General features: G+C 42.5%; 1 protein-coding gene across 3 annotated transcripts in view; it reads left to right on the forward strand.

The window, feature by feature from the left end:
• PRELID2 (PRELI domain containing 2) overlaps nucleotides 1-14,963 on the forward strand; it is a 134,222-nt gene that overhangs the window by 14,364 nt on the left and 104,895 nt on the right. For all 3 annotated transcript variants that reach the window (XR_011471507.1, XM_070414692.1, XM_070414693.1), the window contains exons 3-4: nucleotides 647-720; nucleotides 2,556-2,716. Coding sequence is in view for 2 of the 3 variants with exons in the window: in XM_070414692.1 (XP_070270793.1) it covers nucleotides 647-720; nucleotides 2,556-2,716 (235 nt within the window). In the remaining variant the exon portion in view is untranslated. The remainder of the gene's footprint in view (nucleotides 1-646; nucleotides 721-2,555; nucleotides 2,717-14,963) is intronic.

The following is a 14,963-nucleotide window of genomic DNA, read 5'->3' on the forward strand; positions in this document are numbered from 1 at the left end:
TCAAAGTTTATCTTTTTCTCTAACTTTTTCTGAACTCACATTTATTGAGTGGTTTCATTCTTTTTTTTCATTTCATTTCTTTTCTTTTCTTTTTTTTTTTTCACATTCCTGGTGTTCTGGAAACTTCCTTCCAAAACAGTAGTTCCAGTCTCAGGGAGTCTGCTCCCCTTTGAGAGAAAGGTATGCCGAATAAAATTAATTATAAGTTTAAATTTTGTAGCCAGAAATCTGGGCTTGAAAACATGTTTGGTGCAGAAGATGGTAGAATCAGATTCTCCACTTTTTTTTTTTGTTAAACTATTCTCTTTGTTGGATTTGAGCAGGAGGCTCACTGGCCATTGTCATTGGAGTGTTGACATTGACAGTTCACAGCAGTGAACAATTTGTGATCTTTTATCCTTGACTCTTTAGAATGTGCACTTGTGAGTAGCTGTTTACACATATTCCATGATCACAGATAAGTGTATTTGGAATAATTTGGCCCAGAAAAGTGGTCAGAGACCCTAAGTTTTGAGTTAAATGTTTTGTTTGTTTTTTAAATTCTACATATAGGAAATGGAGATTGACATTCAAAGTTTTATTGATCATAAGACAAGCATACATTTCCTTAAATATTCTTTTGAGTGTAAAATTTTTCTGTTTCTAGATGTGTCAACAGGGATCATCTATAGAAAGAGGATTGCAATCTGTCGGAATGTGGTTCCAGAAATTTTAAGGAAGGTAAATTCATTTCAAAATGTTAGCAGCTTTGGTGTAACATTGGGTAATTTTCTAATAGTCGTGAAAAGAGCATTTTCTGATGGAAAGGAGCTTTAGAACTTTTCCAGTTCTCTTGCCTCATAGCCCTTCAGAGAAGAAAGGACTGTTATATCCAGCCTCAGTTTTTACCTCCTCCTTTTCATGAACCCCTGAGGGCCTGCTGCCTGGAGCCATTTTCACTGCCTTAGAAACCAGTCTGAGGTCAGGCATGAGAAATAATGCTTAAAAAAAGATTTTTTATTGGTTTCATAGAGAAAGCAAGGAAGAGGGAGGGAGAGAGAAACATCAACGTGAGAGCGAAACATTGACCGGCTGCCTCCTGCACGCTCCCTACAGGAGACTGCAACCTGGGCATGTGCCCCAACCTGGAATCTCACCAGCCACCTTTCAGTGCATGGGATGACCCCAACCAACTGATCCACACCAGCCAGGGCCAGCCTCAGTTTTGGCAGATGCCCCTGGAGATAGTTTTTTTCCTGTCTGGTTCTGTGTCTTTCTCTTTTGTGGATGACTCTTAGTGGACATAGAGCTGGTCTGCACTTATTTTAAAGATACCTTGGACATTTGACATCAAGTGACCATCTTTCCTTATCTGTCCATGGTTAGCTGTGACTCTTAAGTAAGAGTGATCAGAGGTGGGCAGACGGTAGACATGTTGTCAGATCTTTAGTGGGAGAGGTAAAAGCTTCAGTTCTGTTTCACTCTCAGGGAGGACCGTCATTTCAGGGAGCAGATGTTCTCGGTGCTCTCCGTAAGCCTTTTTGTGTATGTTTCTGTAAAGTGATGGTGTTGATGATGAAATCTTCATGATAGCAAATTGTTTTCTCTCCTTGAAATCCTTCAGCACACTGGTGATTGTTGGAAAAAAAGGTAAGTGGAAATTTTAAATCACATTGCTCAAACTGTAGAGGAATTAGCGACAAGAGCCTTTTTAGAATCATTAGGAAATACGGGGAGAGCATCCTGATTCACAGTTTTAAAAATGTCTCAGATGGTTGTTTCAGCCCGGAAGTGATTCTGTGTGTGACGTGGAGCCCAGCTGGGCTCCTGCCCACGAGCTTGGAAATGACATCGCTGTGCCATCTGCAGGAAAAATGGCGGCTTCTATCACTTCTGTCACATTCTTTAGTGGAAAGAAGGGTGATATGACAATGAAAATGAGCTTTCTTTTATTTTCCAGGTGGTAAAATGTGTTGCAATTTGTGCAGCAAATTCTTACTGGCTTTTCCCGCCAAGTGCGTGCCCTGCCTGCCTTTGACCTATATACATGCTTTGAATCTATTATTTAAAAAGGCATTCAACTTTGTGTTGTATCTCAGTTCTTAAATAATTTAAGGACACCTCTGACTTGTACAGTTCTGCCTTTGCCGTTTTCCATGTCTCCTCCACTTAGGAAAGCAGACATTCCTAGGCATAGACAGAGTTTAAAATGAAGAAAATATTTTACCTGTATCGTCCTGCTCATGAGCCCATTGTGGGCCCAGTTAGAATCCGTCAATTTAAGAAGGCCATAACCAGCCCTAGAGGAGACGCGGAGGAGGGTGATAATTTGCTTAGTGCTTAGCAGTTAGGGAAATCAGGCCAAGGACTGAACGGCCTGCATAAATCCCGGGCCGTTTGCACATCCTCACCAGCACTTAGTAAGGTCATAGTATGTTTGATTATCAAGGACTTACAGCCACATATTAGGATCATTTCTCCTCTTAATTATCCAAGACTGAGAGCACTTCTGGGTGCAGTCTTTATGTAGCCTGCTCTTCCAAAATTGAGAAAGCTGTCCTCCCTCTGTTGAACAGGTGAGCATTTTAAAGATACCCAATATCCAGTTAGAAGAGGAATCGTGGCTCAATCCCCAGAAAAGAAGCATGGCTATCCAGAGTCACTGCCTTACGTGGACACAGTATGCATCCATGAAGGAAGAGTCTGTCTTCCGGGAAAGTATGGAAAATCCAAATTGGTAAGATCACCTCTGTGTGTGTTTGCGTGTGTTTGTGTATGTGTGTGTGTGTTTGTGTACATGTAGGTTGGGTGCAGGGTTGCATAAATGAGCACATGTATTAAAAAGCTATAATGTACACTTGCAACCTATATGATCTTATTAACCAATGTCACCCCAATAAATTTAATAAAAAGCACCTATGATTTCATACTTATAACCTCTGTTTACTTCTCACATAAATTACACATTATTAATTTTTAATCACACAGGTATTTAATGAGTAGATTTCCCTATGGAGGGAAAACGGCAGAGCTCACCTCCTTTCTGGCCACCCTGTTCAATCCTGGTGTCTTTGCCTTCTCCAGAGGCAATGAGTGTCATCACTGAGCTGAGTATTTTTCTAGACTTTGAAGAGATCCCTTTAGGTACCTACCTGTGTACTCACAAAGCCTGCATAGTATGGTCTCATATATCTGCTTTTACATACATGCTTTCATTCTGTGTGAACCGTTGTGCCCTTATCTTTTTTGCTTAATTAGAATGTTTCTAAGCTTTATCCATAACGTATAAATATATACGTATATATATGCCATATTCCCTTGAACTATTGTATCAACTTCCACCTTATGATTACACTGTATTCTATTTAGCTTTTTCCTTTTTGACAGATGTTCTGGTGGTTTCCAGTTTTCTTTATTATAAACAGTACTGCAATATTGGTAAGGCATATGATCCTCATAAATGCCATATGTGAATGTTTCTCTAAAGGAGAAATTTTAGTTCTCAGGTTTATCGAGATATTATTTACATATAATAAAATTTATTCTTGCCCTGGCTGGTTTGGCTCAGTGATTAGAGTGTTGGCCTGTGGACTGAAGGGTCATGGGGTTTGATTCCCAGCCAAGGGCATGCATCTCGGTTGCAGGTTCGCTCCCTGGCCTCGGTCAGGGCATATGTGGGGGCAACCAATTGATGTTTCATGTTTCTTTCTCTCTCTCTCTCTCTCTCTCTCTCTCTCTCTCTCTCTCTCTCTTTCCTTCTCCTTCTCCTTCTCCTTCTCCTTCTCCTTCTCCTTCCCTTCCACTCTCTAAAAATCAATGGAAGGGATATCCTGAAACAAAAGGATTGCATGGGAGGGAGGAGCACCTAGATAAAAATAGTTGGAGTATACTAGCGAGGAGGAGGTACTACAGACCTTTTCCCTCTTCACCTCGGTGCCCATTGTTTTTGTCATGCTTTGGAAGCAATAGAAACTTACCAATGCAAATGAATACAGGGATCTCTCTATCCATGAGGGGCCTCCCATGGAATAGGAACCAGGTGGAAAGCTAGCAGAAACAAAGGCAGCCTCATGGTCTCTTGTCTTTCTATACCTGGCTCAGTTGTCTAACAGTCTGCAGCCTGCTTTATTCACACAGCCCACCTGGCTCCTCTAGACTTCTATAGGTTCTCAAACATGCCACAGTAACTGGCTAGATCTTGGGTAGAATCCCACCTCTGAACTATAATTATATGCCTTTGCACAATTTACTCCACTTCTCTAAGCCTCAGTTTCCTCATCAATATGAAGGGGATAATATATCCCTATCTCTGGGGGTTGCTGTGACAGTCAAATGAGAGTAGTCAATAAATGTTACTGTCTAGTATTACTACCTTTATTGTTGCTATTATCAGAATCTTAAAAATCCACATGAGTCTCATCTTTAGCATGTATTATCTTACTGTTTATAATTTTTTCCATTAGGCTGCAGGAAGATGCTCTGTGTTGTGACTTTGAGTTTCTTCAGTGCACCGTCTCGGGGATAGGAGCTCCTCAATCCAAGAGGCATCGGGGGGAGGGACCCTTCCATTTTAGGTTCAGCGTGAGATTTGAGCACTGGAGGGACAACATCCAGAGTTAATGCAAGCATTTAGCAGGGACCAAATCCCCTGTGTTCTGGTTTTCTTCCTAGTCGGTGCCGTGACTGTAGCTGCCAGAGCTCTGAGGAGCTGCCTGTTTCCGGAGTCAGAGATGTTGGGCCAATGCACGGCTTTCCCTTGGACGCTTGTCCCAAATTGGAGAATAGAAATAAAAAAATAAAAAATTGACAGCCAGCCCTTGTAGGAATGTGCTTTATTTAATACTAGAGGCCCATTGCACGAAAATTCGCGCAATAGGCCTTCCTTCCCCTGGCTGCTGGCACCGGTTTTCCTCTGGCACCCAGGACCCAGGCCTTTGGTCTGGCCGCAGCGGAGAAGCCAAGCCTCTTCAGTCTTCAGTCGTCTTCAGTCTTCAGTCATCTTCAGTTGTCTTCAGTCTTTGCTCTGCACCTGTATATGCAAATCAACTGCCATCTTTGTTGGGTTAATTTGCATACTCACCCTGATTGGCTGGTGGGTGTAGCGGAGTGACACCAATTTGCATGTTTTTCTTTTATTAGTGTAGATGTGGAACAGGACACAGGCATTTGCTATTGCTAGTGGAGAATGGAGTACATTGTTTTAACACATTGTTTGCGGGTAGTTTTTATCGCGCGCTAACAGGTGGCGTGGGCCATTTTTGCTAATTTTTTGCGCAAATGGCAACGTTCCATAAAATTACGATAACTTTAGTTTACGTATTTATACGTTACCCGCATTCTACCGCTAGTCTATAAAAAAACGTATTAATAAGTGTCCCGCGCTCTACTACCCTGGTAGAACGTATAAATACGTTTCCCGTATACAATGTGTTAATTTCTCAGAAGGCAAAGTTGTGGTTTCTGCCCTCTGAAACCCTACATTCTGAAATAAGCTTATTCATTTAGGATCTGGGGTTTGCTTCCCTTCTTTAAAATATATGTTAGTTTCTTATTCTTTTGTTAGTTTTTATTGGACTGTGTGGGAATATAATGGATATGCATTTGATCTGTCTTTAATAATGGACATTTACCTTATCCAAGTAATGCAATTCTAAAAGACAATCATCTTATAAAAGCATTTTCTTGGGTGTTGCTCTTTCACCGTAGCTGTTTGGGTTTTTGTGATAAGTAATAAGGTTTCTCTTATCTTGAAGCAAGGTTGAAGCTGTCACCATCAGTGGAGACTCACTCTGTTTATGATGTTGTGAGCTGGGGGTTTTGCTTTTGAGTAGCAGGACCATTCTTCCATACTCAGCATTGAGCATTCTAATGCCAATGTCTTCACCTTCCCATGTCTTAAGAGTTTCTGGTTATCCATTGTTGCTTACAGATCTGATTTCTGAGATTTCAAAGTGCTCAGCCTAGTAGAGTATGTATTAATCACATCTGATATGTTGATTCAATTTTGTAAAATATCAAAAAGACATTTCTCCTGAAATACAGTGAAAGAAACAAGCCAAAGTCAAACTTTACACACAGATTAAATGAATGGGATGAGCAACTATTCTTAGTTCAGTGAATTTCCCTTATAATTGAAGTTACTCGTATGAATAGTCTTCATTCTAACAAATAAGGTAGGTAACATTTAGAAATTTTTGTTTTTCAACTCCTGGATTAAAACATCCCAAGTTTCGAATTTTCATCTGGTGAATCACAAATAGTATAATGTGCGTGTTTCAAGGGCCTAATTTTGGGGCATTTTTCCTTGTGTGTCTATTTTTTTCTTACTCTGAAGTTTTTTGTTTGTTTCCAGGAGTAAATTGGACATTTTGTTAACTGTCATGTGTTTAGCACTGGTCTTTTTAGTTGACTGCCAAACCTGCTTTCACTGCGATATGAAAATATTCTGGCTCTGTTAACTTTACTTCAGTATTATTTCTAATCTCTAATCCTGGTGATAAAGAGCTTGAGAGTATAATTATCTAATAGCCTGAATAAGTATCACTGTATTTGTCCCAAAAATGACTCCCTGTGCTCACATTGACCTGGATTTCCAGGCCTTTTCCGTATAAATATGACATCTGGCCAGGAGCCTTCTTTTTGGCTCAGTAAGACTGCTCTCCAAAAGATGCTTGCCTTTTATGTTTGTGCTCATGTAACAGGTCTCTGTTTTCCCATTCTGCTGTACACTGAAGGTATACCTAGCACTCGGCTCCTAGAGGCTCCGTGGCCATTTGTTGAATGACTGACGAATGACCATCTGCTCAAGGAGTTACAGATAATGGGCTAAAGTGGGCACGAAGGGAGGGACGTGAAAAAGGATGGAACCAGCAGGAGGGGCAAGTGCAATTGGGGAAAGTCCAATAGGATTTGGTAGGAAATTCGATGTAGAGGGAATCTGGAACCATTCATATGGAGACCTAGTAATGGTGTTGCTGCTTGGATGCTGGCATGCTGTTTGACTCTGGGCAAAAGGGATAAAGCTGGCCGAGCTCCCTCACAGAGCGATGTAAAGGTTTAATAAGATAATAAATGGAGATGTGCCTCACTTGGAGGGTATAAAGCACTAGATAAATGAAAGTTGTTGTTGGAACTAATGGTGAATATAAATGCTGTGTTCAAAGTGGGATGATTCCTTAAAGTACTAACTTTGAAAAATGGAGGAAGCTGTTTTATTGCAAAGGCTGGTGATGATTGAACTGGAAACAATGATGTTCAGCCAAGAGAGCATTCTGTGCCATTTCCAAGTAAGAGCTTTTGAAATATTTTAGTGAATGCCTCTGGATATTTTTTCATCCTCCTATCCTTTTTTTTTTTTTTTTTTTGAGTTGTGTATTAATGCAGGGCTCAGGGAGAAGGGTAAGCCTGGAGATAATTCTAGTCCTGGGGGCTTGGGCTGGCTCCTGGAAATCACTGTCTTAAAAAAGTCCTCCAGCCCTAGCCAGTTTGGCTCAGTAGATAGAGCGTCAGCCTTCAGACTAAAGGGTCCCAGGTTCGATTCCAGTCAGGAGCACATGCCCAGATTGCGGGCTCTATCCCCAGTAGGGGCTGTGAAGGAGGCAGCCAATCAATGATTCTCTCTCATCATTGATGTTTCTATCTCTCTCTCCCTCTCCCTTCCTCTCTGAAATCAATATATATATATATATATATATATATATATATATATCCTCAAGTGAGGATAAAACAAAAAAAGTCCTCCAGGTAAATCTGTTGAGCAGCTCAGTTTGAAAGCCCCGGATCACCTGTCTGTACCCTGTGGGCACCGGGGTGAGCAAGCATCTAGCTGGCAGCCCTTTTGGAGCTCCCTTTTGTGCAACATTCCTGCCAATCTCATAAAGCATGAGCAGCTGATCATCTGGCTCTCCAGCAAACAGTGAACACTTTTCAGCAGAAACACCCTATTAGAAAGTAGCAAAACTCAGATTAGGGTCCTCTTGAATTTATGCAAGAGAGGAATAATCAGTGGAAGTAAGGATGAAGAAGGGAGGCTTGAGTTGGATTCATGCCAAAATGTGTTATGTTTTCTTATGGAGCAGATGCCATTTTACCCTTCCTTCCTTTCTTTCCTCCATTCCTTCCTTCTTTCCTTCCTTCCTTCCTTCCTTTTTTTTTTTTTAAGTTTCTTGCATCTGTAGTAAATAAAAAGTTTCAGTATTAAAAATTATATTTTAGTCCTGGCTGGTGTTTCTCAGTGGTTAGAGTGTTGGCCTGTGCACCAAAGGGTCGTGGGTTCAATTCCTGGTCCAGGGTGCATATCTGGATTGGGGTTTTAATCCCCAGTTGGGGTGTGTGCAGGAGGCAATCAATCAATGTGTCTCTCTTGCATCGATGTTTCTTTTTCTCCCTCCCTCCCTTCCTTTCACTCAATCAATGGAAAAAATATCCTTGGTGAGGATTAACAAAAAAAATTACAGTATTTTATTAACCAGGCAAGGATCCCATGCAGAACAACTTAGAGGTCATGAGACAATAGACAGAACCCGATGACAGTCTAGTTAGTTTAAGGCTCTGCCTTCTCCATCTTTCTAAGCACGACTAGTATTAGTAGCTAAGCAAAGAGATGGAAAATAAAACTGACAAGCTGAGTTCAGTTTCCTGGTTTGCATTTATGGCTGGAATGCTCTCTGCTGGAGGCATTTTAGGGATTTTCTGTGCTGGAGGTGGAGGCTGCTGCATTGAATATGCATCTGACCTCAAGAGGGTTGTAGCGGTGAGAGGAACTGAGGAGTGGTCATTCCTAGCTTGTTCTGTTTGATTCTCCCCTCTGCTCTGGGATGACTCAGCGGCCTCATGTCTGAAGTTAGGAAAACCCTCCAGCCCTCACATAGGTCAAGATTGGATGAATCTTGCTCTAAGTATTCTTCATTACATTGAAATAGAATGCTTCCTCTTTTTTTTCACGTGTCTTCCATGTTCATAGTAGAACCGTTACAAAATACACATAAGAAAAAAGAACATAACATGTTCATGCCCTCTTCAGGTATGTGCTCTTTCTGGTCAGTGACCCTAAAGAAAACCATATTCTGACCTCCATCCTTATAGATTAGTTCTGCCTGGGGTTGCTCTTCACAGGGACGGAACCGTACACTCTGTGCTCTGTTGTTTCAGTTTTCTTTTGCTCAGCATCATGTCTGTGAGCATCATCTTATATGGACTGATAGTTTGTTCTTATCCCATTGCTGTGTAGCATTCCACTGTGGGAGCATACTATAGTTGGAGCAATTTATTTACTCATTTTTACCAACATGAAATCATCCTGTATGTGGTATTCTGACTTTACGTTAATTGATCATTACATTTGGGACCATCTTTTCTTATTAAATATGCCATTTTTAAAAAATGATTTATTTGTGGCTGATTACATGTACTTATTGGATAAAATATTTTAGTGTGCTTTATTATCCTAATTTGGGGGTATTTGCAATATTTACATGATTTACTGTTATAAATAATGATGTGGTGAATGTCTTTATGGGCTGGCCTAAGTCCTCCTCTAAGATTATTTGCTTAGGCAATATTGTTAGAGGTAGGTGTTATGTGTCCAAGGGTTTGCGTATATTTGAGGCTTTTATTAGATGTTGCTAAACTGCACATGCATTCTTAAGCATCTCAGACAACTCCCCAGGGCATGGCAGTTGATAGTGTTGTGCAGACCTACATTTCCAGGGCCCAGTGCAAAACGAAAATCCAGAGTCCCTTGTTCAAAAATGGTTAAGAATTTCAAAATAGTGATAGGAGGGCAGCCCTTTTGACAGCTGTGCCTGTGCGGCCACATGGATCACACATCCTGGAAGCCAGCCCTGGAAGCGAGGCATTCACCGGTGGGACCAATATCCCGACACCTCCTACCAGACCAGTTCACAGACTGCAGGAGATGTCACCACAATAAATATGTGTGGAACCTTCATTTCCCCTCGGACACTTTGATTAAATTCCATAGTGAAGACAATTAGGCAAGGTTTGCCACACCTAACCAGTCAATACCTCAAGGACAGGCTCTTACTAACAGCTCTTGTTTTCCTGTAAACTGCTGTATTTAGGATTCGGAGCTGGTGATTCCATGCTCTGGGAATTAGTTCCTGATACATATTTCCTCTGAACTGTGTTATTTTCCCCAATCCAGAAGGAACCAGAATTTTAAATGACCCCAAAGTAGGAGACCGATGGTATAAACTGCCATTCACTTTCGAAAGGGTGTTCGAAATTTGAGCTGTGCTGTCTTTGTTGTGATTCCATTGTGTCCCCTGTTGAATTATGTCCGGTTGGTCCACAGTGAATGAGTGAATGAGCCTCCTCTTTTTACATAATTGTCCGGTTACTGTGGGGCTTATCTCTCACCAGGTGAAGGCTGTCCCCTACTGACTTCAGCAGGTGGAACTCTTAAGACATTTGGTTCAATTCCCCTGACATAAGTACTGAGATATACTATCACTTTCTCCCCTTCTTTTGCTTCTTTCCTTCTTTTCCCCTACCCTCTCTTCTTTGCTCCATCCTTGTGTTCCTAATGCATTATTGATTTTCTACCATATGCTAGTCATTGCAATTGGCATTGATGCAATGAAGAAGAAAAAATACAGGTACAACCATTCAGAAAAACATTTGGCATAAATCTATTAAAAAAGAAAGTGTGCCTGTCCTGTGGCCAAGATATTTAATTGCTAGATACTCTAGAGCAGTGGTTCTCAACCTTCCTAATGCCGCGACCCTTTAATACAGTTCCTCATGTTGTGGTGATCCCCAACCATAAAATTATTTTCGTTGCTACTTCATAACTAATTTTGCTACTGTTATGAATCGTAGTGTAAATATCTGATATGCAGGATATATTTTCATTGTTACAAATTGAACATACTTAAAGCATAGTGATTAATCACAAAAACAATATGTAATTATATCACTTGGATTGTGGGAAACGAGTTAAGTCGGCTCGCGTGAATTGCGCGTACTCCGCGGGAGCTTTCTTAACTCGGTTCATATAGATTTGCGGTGGAGTGCGGGAAACGTGTAAACTTGGGCCGATTGTAACTGCGTATTACCAAATATTTGTTTGTTTGCCGTTCACAAAGATACCTACCTGCGTATGCGAACCGCCATCTTATATTTTGGCGGGAAATTCACCCGACACCGTAGTGATATATGTGTTTTCTGATGGTCTTAGGCGACCCCTGTGAAAGGGTCATTCGACCCCCAAAGGGGTCACGACCCACAGGTTGAGAACCGCTGCTCTAGAGACTCTTGTGCACATATATACCTGGATGTATTATGCATATATTTTCATTATAGCACCATTGATAATAGCTCCAAACTGGGTCCATTCTAAATGTCCATCTTCAGTAGAGTGGATATATAATTTGGAGAATTTTCAAACAATAGAACACTATGCAGCAATGAAAATGAATAAACAATAGCTACATGCAATACTATGGATGAATCTTAGCTGAGGACATGGGCTTTATTCTCTACCTTAGTAAACAGCCAGAGACGACATCAGTGTGTGTGTAGGACACTGACTCTGAGCAGTGTGGGTGGTACAGTTCCTGCTGGAGACAGGGACCCCATTGGGAGGCAGTGTGGGGGTCCTGGGGAGAGAAAGCCATCAGGTAATTAATGAGACTTTAACTGAAGAATAAGCCAGAAGTTAGCATAGTCCTGTGTGGAAAATGGTTCTTGGTAGCACAGAGCCTTTAAAGAATAATTTTTATTTATATAAAAATGATAATCAGGGTCTTATTCTATATAATAAAAGGGTAATATGCAAATTGACCCTAACAGCAGAACGACCACTGGTCCAGTCACTATGAGGCGCACTGATGACCACCTCTTGGTCTCTTTCCCCGGCCAGCAGGCTCTGATCTCCTGATGGTGAATGAGGAACTGGGGGTGGGTGGCAGGGGATGCAGGTAGCACCAGGCCAAGGCCCCCGCCCCGCCAGTTCCCCATACATAGAGGGTGACCTGTGGTGGGGGTGGGGCCGGTGAGAGGGTGGGAACAGCCAACCTTTTGGTCCCTTTCCCCGGCCATCAGGCATTGATCACCCGATAGTGAACAGGGAACCGGGGGTGGGTGGTGGTGTGGGGTGGGGCCGGCTGTGGGCAGCCAGGGAAGATGGCCATGACCGCAGGCCAGGTCTAGGGACTGTACCTGTGTACGAATTTCATATGCCGGGCCTCTAGTTATTAATATTTTTGGTGATTGGCAAGTAATACATACTTATTATAGAAAATTAGTAAGAAGAACAAAGTAAATAACGCCTATAATTCACCCATAAATTTTCTTGTTAATATTTTAGCTGTCTATTTGTTGAAACTCAGCCATTAGCAGTCACAAGGGAGAGAATGACATTGACTGTTGAGAGATGTTAGAAAGAAAACAAACACAACCTGTCAGTTGATTGCATGGATCAATTGGAAAAAGAACCATATAACATGTTGCTGAGATTTCTAAGGTCATAGACTAGGAGGATGCTTGTGTCATTAACTGAGGTATGAGCAGGACTGGAGTTTTGTGGTTTCAGTAGAAAATGAATGTGTATGACTTCAAGTTATATGACCTTCGGCAAGTTCTTTGGCTTCTCTTTACCATAGTTTTCTTAGTAAGAGATAGAACAAATTTTAGAGTAACAACCTTAGAAGGTAATATAATGTCTGATAGAAAATATACACTGTTATAATGCATTTTTTTGAAGAGTCGGTGTGACTTAGGTATATTACATCATAAAGGAGATGCAGTCCTTTCTTTAGACTTAACAGATAAAAGACAGGTTTAAGAAAACTTGAATCTCCTATGTCTCTTTAGGGGAACAGAACAGGGCAAGCTTGGGCATGGGAGAAAGTCTTAGGGCAAAAGGCACAAAGAACTAAGGTTACATAGTGTGGGAAAAGGGAAGCCATCAGGTGACTAATGAGACTTTAAGTGAAGGATAAACCAGAAGTTAGCATACTCCTGTGTTGAAAATGGTTCTTGGTAGCACAGAGCCTTTAAAGAATAATCTACACTAATAAAAGACAAAGATGCTAATTGACTGTACCTTCGCTATGCCCCAAGCCACACCCGCCAGCCAATCAGAGCGACTATATGCAAATTAATTCAACCAAGATGGCGGCCGGCAGCCACGGAGCTGGAGCAAGTAGGAGGCTTGTTTGCTCGGGCAATGGAGGAAGCCAAGCTTCCCTTCAGCCCTGAGTCGGCTGTGGCCTCCGCTCATGGCAACAAAGTTTCAATTATAGAAGATAAACAAACCCCAGATACCTGCTTCCAGCCAGCCTCCACTGGGAGCTTGGGTGGCTGGGGGCCGTGGCCAGCCTGCAAACAGCCATCAGCCTCTCACCCAGGATGGCCACACCCTCATGGGGTGAGGGTCCCCGCTGGGGGCTTAGCCAGCCTGCAAATGGCCCTCAGCCCCTCACCCAGGCTGGCCAGGCACTCCTATATAATAAAAGGGTAATATGCAAATTGACCCTAACAGCAGAATGACTGGGAATGACTGGTCACTATGACACACACTGACCACCAGGGGGCAGATGCTCAATGCAGGAGCTGCCCCCTGATGGTCAGTGCACTCCCACAGGGGGAGCTCTGCTCAACCACAAGCCAGGCTGACGGCTGCCAGTATAGCGGTGGTGGTGGGAGCCTCTCCCGCCTCCTCAGCAGCGCTAAGGATGTCCGACTGCAGCTTAGGCCTGCTCCCCGCTGGAAAGTGGACATCCCCCGAGGGCTCCCAGGCTGCCAGAGGGATGTCTGACTGCCAGCTTAGGCCCAATCCCCCCAGGGAGTGGGCCTAAGCCAGCAGGTGGTCATCCCCCAAGGGGTCCCAGACTACAAGAGGGCACGGGCCGGACTGAGGGACCTTCCCAAGTGCACAAATTTTTGTGCACCAGGACTCTAGTTTTTATATAAAAATGATCATCAGGGCCTAGCTGTCTATTTGTTCATGCATTCATCGATCTATTCATCCATCCTTCTCCCCCTCCTCCTCCTCCTCCTCTTCCTCCTCTTTCTCCCCTCTCCTCCTCTTTCTCCTCCTTCTCTTCCTTCTCCCCTTCCCCCTCCTCCTCCTCCTCCTCCTCCTCCTTCTTCTTCAAAAAGGGCTGAAATTAAACTGTATATTGTTGTGCAACCTGCACAGGAACTTACATGGAGGCTTCTCTAACATGAGGGATTTAGGTTAGCTCTGTGCAGTAAGAAGCAAATACAGTATCTGATGCGCTTTGTCAGTGAGTTATTTAGGGAAAGTGCAACATTTTCTTCCTGGCAATCTTGAAATATAATGGAATAAACTCGTTGATGGCAAGGGCAGGACCCCGCTTCACTGTCCTGTTATTGTCCCATATGTGGGAAAATCCTGAGCATGCTTTTCTGAGCGCACACTTCTCCTAAAATGGGTGAAAAGAAATATTGCTTAGAATATGATGTGAGAGACACTTTTATTAATCCCTCACCTATAATTGCCTTGAGGACTGAAGAGTGCATCTATCCCAAGAGGGTAAGACTGCTTAACGTTTCATTTTTAAATATTAAAATCACTGTTAAATTCTACTCTGACTAATCAGGAATAAAGACAGGAAAGATTAGTGTCACATGAGCAAATCATTTTAAATAGGCTTAAATCTAAGAGGTGGAAGCTGCTTTGCCTAGCTTATAACTATTTGCCTAGAGCAGTGGTTCCCAAACTCATTTGGCCTACCGCCCTCTTTCCAGAAAAAATATTACTCAGCCCCTGGAAATTAATTTTTTAAAATTTTAATAGCAGTTACTCATCGCCCCCAAATGCACCTGTGGCCATCACCGCCCCCCTGGATCGCTGCAGCGCCCACCAGGGGGCGGTAGCGCCCACTTTGGGAATCACTGGCCTATAGTCTAGTCCAGCCGTGGGCAAACTACGGCCCCGCGGGCTGGATCCAGCCCCTTTGAAATGAATAAAACTAAAAAAAAAAAAGACCGTG

This window comes from Myotis yumanensis, unplaced genomic scaffold (assembly GCF_028538775.1).
Source record: "Myotis yumanensis isolate MYYU_CA2020_CCGP unplaced genomic scaffold, mMyoYum1.0.hap1 SCAF_5, whole genome shotgun sequence".
Classification (NCBI taxonomy): domain Eukaryota; kingdom Metazoa; phylum Chordata; class Mammalia; order Chiroptera; family Vespertilionidae; genus Myotis; species Myotis yumanensis.